The sequence below is a fragment of the Rhinichthys klamathensis genome, unplaced genomic scaffold, assembly GCF_029890125.1.
Source record: "Rhinichthys klamathensis goyatoka isolate OS25496 unplaced genomic scaffold, OSU_Roscu_1.1 h1tg000329l_1, whole genome shotgun sequence".
NCBI lineage: Eukaryota > Metazoa > Chordata > Actinopteri > Cypriniformes > Leuciscidae > Rhinichthys > Rhinichthys klamathensis.
This window is the reverse complement of record NW_026606844.1, coordinates 2566502-2573998: the sequence shown is the minus strand read 5'-3', so window position 1 is coordinate 2573998 and position 7497 is coordinate 2566502. Positions and strand designations below refer to the sequence as shown.

Here is a 7497-nt window from a genome sequence, read left to right as displayed (position 1 = left end):
GTGAAATCAGTCTGGGAGTTCGGACATCTGCGTCTGAAAAAAATCCCGTAATGCACCTGTAAATTTCACAATATTTAAAGGTCACATTGATCCTCTGATATGAATGCTGCTGAGTAGATCTCTACTTTCAAATGTAGATATATTTAGCAGAGTGCAAAAGTAATTGGTATGTAGTTAGAAAGTATGTGTATATGCAGTCCTGAGTAGCTGATTACATGTTATCTGGGTTACATAATTAGATCCCAAAAATTAAGTTTACTTGTAATAAATTATATTACATTTTAAAATACTCATAATCAGACTGCAGCTATTTTTTTATTGATTACGTGTTATTCTCACAATGGCAGTAAATTATTCATAATTTATTTGATTGTCCCCAATACTTTTATTATCTTTTAAAAAAGCCAACTGCTTATATTCAGAAGGTCTTCCAGGTTTGTGGAATTGCACACACAGCCACTTGTCATGTGACTGTCACTGAAAACTGAGAGCCACACCGCAGTTGATCACTGCATTTACAGAAATCATTTCACTTTTAACAATTGTTTTCTTAACATTGCAATATTTTACGTCTAATCAGCTCCTGAGGAACACATTCATTATTTGAATTATCACTCAGTAAGTCATTTAACCATGAATTATATTACTGTCTCTGGAAAAAGCTTTCGACTTTCAAACTGACCTTCAAAGATGCAAATTCATTTCGTTTCATATTTACATGCAATGCAGGGATTCCCCAGTTGTTTGTCAGCTGAACCTCTTTGACCTAATATATTTACTTGAAGTACGCCCTTAGATTTTAAGATAATAAATTTGGTCAATAATAAAAATAAGTCAATAATAATAAATAATAAGTTCATGGTTCTCTGATGTTGGTTATTGGTCACATGACATGCAGGTAAATAAAATATGTCATCTTTTTTAGTGTTTTATTTTGATTGTTTTATTTGATTTGCACTTATGTAATGTAATATTTAATGTTTTTTTCAGGTTGTTGATAACAAAGAATGATATATATATATATATATATATATATATATATATATTCTCTCTTTGTATTTTTATATCAATATGGCATAAGATTATCCTATTCAAAACCAACGTGATAAACAAGTTAAGTCAAAAGTAATCTAAAAGTATCCGATTATATTACATTAAATATGTAAAATATGGATTACATTACTAACTACAATTTTTGTGATGCAATGTGGATAGTTGGACTACAATTTTAAATAATCTACCCAGCACTAAATATTTTTAAGCATATGATAACTCATTAGGGGAAGTTGTAAATATGCACTTCCAATAAACCTGGATCCTTGTTAGGTTTTCGCAAAAAACAGTTGTATGTCTCCATAAAATTCAAAGACATCAATGTCCTCCAGTTTAGCATAGCGATGCTTGTAAGTGTGTGCTTGCTGGCCATTCACACACACAGTGAACTGCTCTTTATTGCAGGAGATGGTGACCTGTAACACACGTACAAAACTGACAGTAAGATGTATATTTTTAACTCTTAAACGAATCGCTCACCTAAAAATGAGAATTCTGTCATCATTTGCTCACTCAAAATTTAAATAATGAGGCAATACATCATCAATTCTTTTTCCAAAATGTGTTTTTGTCTTACTTTGATTTACTAGGCCTATGGTAAGCCTATTGTAAGTGTTTATTTTAGATGTAGCTGGTTTTCACAGGAAATTTCATAGCCTACAGGGCACTCGCCCGTGTCTCGTCATATCCGTAAATAGAGAAAAGTTGCTCCGGCTACGCCATCTGATGGTTAGTAAAAAAATTAAGCAGCCAAAGGGTTGTGGAAGAAGCTCCATATGAAGCAGCCACCACACACTCCATAGATAGTTTCAATGTTATATGTGCACAAATAAAAGCCCAACGTGTGTGTGTGTGTGTGTGTGTGTGTGTGTGTGTTGAATTTCTCCCTCTGATAATTTAATTTACCCATTAAAGTTTGACAATAAATGCCAGTAGCCTATACAATAAAATAATTGAATATGATGTAATAGAGGAATAATGTATACATGTATGACTAACAGAGCTCATGGCAATTATTTTGCCTGAAATAGTTTGTATTCTTCATATTAAGTGAATCGCTCCCATGATGGCTTCGTTTGTCATCGATGTCGATGATCACGTGGTGATTGTGCTGTGTGCTCTATGCGTGCCTCGCAGCTTCAGTGTCAGTATCACTACATCCAGGGTATCACCTGTTTTTTTTAAAACCCACTGAACAGAGGAGAGTTTGTTGGCAAAAGGGGAGCGCGGCAGAGCTCGTAATAAAACTAGAACTAACAATGGCTTTGTTTTTCGGAGATGGTGAGAACTGGGGGATTTGAAATGTTGAAAAAGCAGTCTGCAGATGGTGCTTTTAATCAACTGGTGAGTATTTTACTGAACAGATAAATTGCCATTTTATATATCTCTCTAACAGAGTTCATTGTAAAGCATTATCTATTATGAAGGGTCATTTCATTATAGTTGTGGTAGCTGTGCTGGAATTCATTTTCATGGAAGTGCATGGCCACATTTACACTTAGCCGGGTTTTTAGAGAAACGAATAGAATCGGGACGGCTGATTCCTTTCCCTAGACCCCGGGGTGGGTCTTTTTTCCTGAAAACGGGGAAGTGTTTTATATTTGAATTCTTTCATGTGTTGTGTGCATGTGTGAGTGTGTATGTTGTAGTTCTGAGTTTTAGAGGATGTATGAACATTACAGGGTTGCCAACTTTGGTGATTTGCCTGGAGTGAGATTTCTCCCCAAACATGCGCATGCAGCGGCCTACTGGAAATTTTGGCCGGCGACCAATGCTGCCGCTGTGGTGCCGAATTCTGACCCCCGCCAAATTATTACCCCCCTAGTATGGTAGGTTTAGGATTAGTTGTGGGGGAGGGGTTAGGATTAGGGGTGGGGTTAGGATTAGGCAATCAGGTACTGATTGCAACGATCGGGGGGTAATAATTTGGCAGGGAGTCGAAATTCGGCACAACACCGCCACCACAAACCTCTTAGCATCTAAACCTACACCGACTACATGAATTTTTCAGTGTTTGATGTTTTTGTTTTTGTAAAAACGTTTACGCTGGACTGGGGACGCGCTGATATTTGCACTTGATAATCGTTTGATCACGATTTCTATTGTGCCGTGCGGGGCTGGGAATAACCACTGGAGTGCAGTGTAATGACGTTTGTCCTAGTGGGGGCGTACTGAGTTGGCCTAAATGTTTGTTGAACTTCTTTAAATGCTTATTTAAATAATGGTTATATTTTTCTAAATTAAATTGCCAATAAAGTGATATTTTTCCATAAAGTCCTGTGTTGTGATGTACCCTGTCCTCCATAAATCTGGTTAAACCTCTTTAAAGAAATTTAAAAGGTTTGCTACAGAAACGTTTCAGAGAATCAGATTGAGATCCTATCCATCTAAAGTTTATTTTGCTTTATCAAACAGTTTTATGAAATATTTTTTTAAAGTACTGTTTGTTTTAAAGTACTGTTTTATGCTACTGTTTTAAATTACTGTTATGCAGTTATGCTGGTCAGAGACTTTGCTCCTGACACATGTTTTGTGAAATATGTAAAAATGTGTTATTACTCAAAATTAAAAAATAAAACCTTGTTATGATAATGTAGTTTAATGAATTGAGATGTTTTTTTTATACAGTTAGCCTACTAAATAACACTTATATTTCAATAAATGAAAAATCCTCTAAATATGTATCCGGCCCCTGACTTTATTCACAACCCTCAGCATGGCCCTTACTGAGTTTGAATTTGACACCCCTGATCTAAACTGTCTGGTTATATATATATATATATATATATATATTGAGCCTAGTAGTGTAAGCCTCTAGGATAACCATTTTCTTCCGCACAGTCACGCATAGCAAGCACAACCCATGCTGGGAACTCCTAAAAGGTTCTATATATGAAACTCCTGACAGAACCCCTTTAAGGTTCTATATAGAACCTTTTCTTCTAAGAGTGATATACACTTCAGATTTGAATCAAACATGAGTCAATGCATTTGAATAAAAACAGTATAAGAATTATGCCTACCTGAAAGAGTTGATCTTTTTTAAAAGGCACAGCTCCACACTTTTCTTCTTCCCCCCACGTCCCATTCTCAAAGGTATTGCGGACAACCACATTCTCCTCAAAAAGGGATTTGTAATGAAGTGCAACCCCATATCTGTGACGGAGATTGAACACTACCCTAATGAAGAATGGAACAGAAGAGTGGATATGTTGTCATAAACATAAACTGTATGTTTACACAAATGTTTATGTTGCCTATGTTTATGTAATGTATTCTCTTGAAACAAAGTCACATTTTAGAGTCAGGGTTAGGAACTCCATAAACGACAATGTCTTTTTCAGGCTGTAGTCCACCATTGATCACGGCTTTGTATGGAACCACCTGATGGCACGAAAAAACATAAAAGGGTAAAAGAATTTTATACAATTGTTTAGTATAGAAAAATAAAGGGGTCAAATGACAGGCCAGTAGTGATAGCTATATAGTGGTAGTGATTTTTTTGTTCTCACCACAGGATTCTGGTAGCCAATGAAATCCAGATCCATCAATTTATCCACTAAGATTGTGTCCACCCGAGTGAAGGGAATGCGGTGTTTATAGTCCATGAAGTATTTCCCGTTGACACTTATCTATGGAGAACCATTGTATAATAAGCAAAATGGTAGATAAGGATTCTCTTGCCTATAAAGTTAACCTTTTGTTGGCAAAAAGACAATCACTTTGAATGAGATTTTTTTTCTCTCTCAAAACAATAAGTTTAGTAAGGTTCTTTGAACAATTAGTTTTTAGTCACAACATCTTAAATTCTGTTCTAACTGCACACGTTCTGGAATGTGTGAAAAAAGTACAATTTCAATAATTTGCAGAATAACAAAATACATTTGGCCTGCTGATCAAAATTGATGATTCTCTGTGAAACTGTCATCACAACTTCTAAACATTCTTTCATGATTGAGTGAAAGTCAAATGATCCATTTAATTGTCAAAATGTGTCTGACCTATGTTTATTTGATAAATATCTATAACATTATGTTTACTTTACAGTGTCTACTAAATTGGCAAATGAGCTAGTAATGAAATCTACAATCCAGTCAACAAATTAAGTTTCCAACATGGAGTTTGCCTGAAAGTCATTTTATGGGAATTTTCTCTAAAAAATATTTGTAATCACAACTTTTTTCTTTTGTCAAATCAATTAAGATAATTAATGTGGTTCAGATAACATAATATTTTGAGTTTGTTAATTAAACCAATCTCCTTCATTGTATTAACTTGAATTTTGAATTTCAATGAATTCGAAATTTTAAGGCAACCGGGTTACTTTTTTAAGTTACATGTAAGAAATGTGTAAAACAAAAGGAACATGCGAATGTGTGTTTTCTGTTTAAATGCAACACATTACTAAGAAAAATAAACGTACTGTATACATAAAAATGTGCATTTCCCATTAAACTGTTGAAATCTGTATCTAAAAAGCTTGGTGAGATAGTTTTATGTTAGACAAAAATGAAGTCCTATATCAAACAGTCAGTCAACAATTTTTTTAAATTTGTATAAAAAACACCAGGGTTGACTGCCATGGTGAAAAACATTTAAACATTTTGGTTGGTACAGCGCAGATGATGATTTTTTAAACAAAAAGGCAATTTTGGTGGCATTGGCAAATTAACTGCCACAATAAATAGGTTTTGAAGCATGAAATTAATGTTTTGGGTGAGTTACATTTTGAAGACATGCAATAGAGTTTCACCGAAAAAAGCAACTGCTATAGCATGATCAAGTGGTGAATACAAGATGTCGTACAGACTGTATACCTTGTATGTCTCCTTGGTAACAAGAATCTGGAGGATGAATGGTTGGTTTTGGAGTAAGAAAGAGTCTGACTTGCATTCTTCTGAACCCCAGCAAGAGTTCTGGAAAGTGTTCAACACTACAGTTGCAAGGCCATCATAGCGTGGGTTAAAGTGCAGAGCAATATCAGCATTGGATTCAGAACCACACTGAAGGTTCACATTAAATCTGCACAACACAGAATGACAGTTGTATACAAAACATAGCGATGCCAAAATAATATTTTTGTATATATAATAAAAACATTAAGATTAATTTGTACTTTAAAATATTATTTACCTGCCAGCCTTTGGCAAAATCCTTCCAATTACGATAACGCTCTTCCCTTCCTGCAAGCCCCCCAGGAGTGGACCAGTGAATGGCATTTTCTGTGTTGGAGATGTAAGAATATTTATGCATTTTTGTTTTGAAGACTAATAAAGTTATTAATCTGACAAGATAGCCCTAAACGTTGCTGCATACCTCGATCTCCAAAATAGCTATTTCTGAGTGAAAAGTGTTTCAAAGTAATCCCTATGCCAATTTTGCAGTGTATATGAATAATTTTAGAGTCATTTTATATTAAAAATGTCACTTACTGGTTTGCAAAAAGGCTGTTGCTGAGAAACTGCCATCCTGCCAATTCTTACTTTTTTTCAGTCTCAAAGCGAATCTTCGGCTGGGTACCAAGGATGATCAAACATGATGTTGAGTAGCCTAAATATAGCTGTGATATTAAGCCTGCCCATAAATTATACAAAGGTTATACATACAGACAGCTAAAATGCAAACCAGAATAAAGACAGCTAATTCTAGAAACAGTCAAATAGGCTACAGGTAATAAATTAAATTTGAGTGGTGTTGGTGTAACCGTGATAATGAAGAGCATGACTGATAATATGACCAAAGAAAAGCAAGAAAGTCACAAAAAGGACATATTGGATATCTAAGGGAGATAGTGGAATATTTGTTCCTGGAAAGATAGACCCACCTGGAAAGTACTACCTGGAAAGTACCTGGAAAGTACCAGGAATATTGTTGACCAGACAGTTAAAATGCAAACCAGAATAAAGGCAGATAACACTAGTCCAGAGAAATATTATGGAACCTTAAAATACCATAGACCCCAGGCATGAAAATAAGATTCAGTATATATAAAAACTCTGCCTCGAATGTTCTAAAAAGGACTACAAATTGCCATCTGAATAAACAATTCGGGAATCTTAGATTATCTGGAACATTCATATCTCTGAAAAACTGACCTTACATTTCCAAAAGAGTTAAACACAGTTTAGAGGAGACCGCTCTGTTTCTCCACCATTTTTACATTAGCTTGCCATTCTTTCTGGCCCCAAACTCAATACATCTTCATTTTGCACATTTCATTACACCTAGAGCAGTGTTGCACTTATTTCAGTCATTGTCGTCTAGCCAAAACCTTTCTTTAACATTCTGCAAACTCTGTTATGAAAATAAAACTAATATAGCCGAACCACAATAGAACCATTAGAAAACGTATCATTAAGTTGTCACATTAAAACCTCCTTACAATGTTCTGGAAATGTTTGTGTCACACCACAGAAGAAGATCAGAGAATACCGTTTAAAGGGT

The 7497-nt window shown here is 35.0% G+C and overlaps 1 protein-coding gene across 1 annotated transcript; it reads right to left on the bottom strand.

Moving 5' to 3' along the window:
• Positions 1–1269: 1269 nt before the first annotated feature.
• Positions 1270–7064, bottom strand: LOC130105784 (galectin-9-like). The gene is made up of 7 exons (XM_056271965.1): positions 6486–7064; positions 6187–6275; positions 5871–6075; positions 4566–4685; positions 4349–4437; positions 4077–4233; positions 1270–1469 (listed from the first exon to the last, which is right to left on the bottom strand). The coding sequence occupies exons 1-7, from the start codon at positions 6519–6521 to the stop codon at positions 1323–1325; spliced, it is 843 nt and encodes a 280-aa protein (XP_056127940.1). The 5' UTR covers positions 6522–7064; the 3' UTR covers positions 1270–1322.
• Positions 7065–7497: the final 433 nt, after the last annotated feature.

Coding starts and splice junctions, on each gene's coding strand:
- LOC130105784 (XM_056271965.1), bottom strand. CDS start 6,521: ATGGCAGTTTCTCAGCAACAGCCTTTTTGCAAACCA. Junction 6,276..6,485: donor AACAGCCTTTTTGCAAACCA/GTAAGTGACATT, acceptor TCTCCAACACAG/AAAATGCCATTCACTGGTCC. Junction 4,686..5,870: donor TTACCAAGGAGACATACAAG/GTATACAGTCTG, acceptor GGTTCTCCATAG/ATAAGTGTCAACGGGAAATA.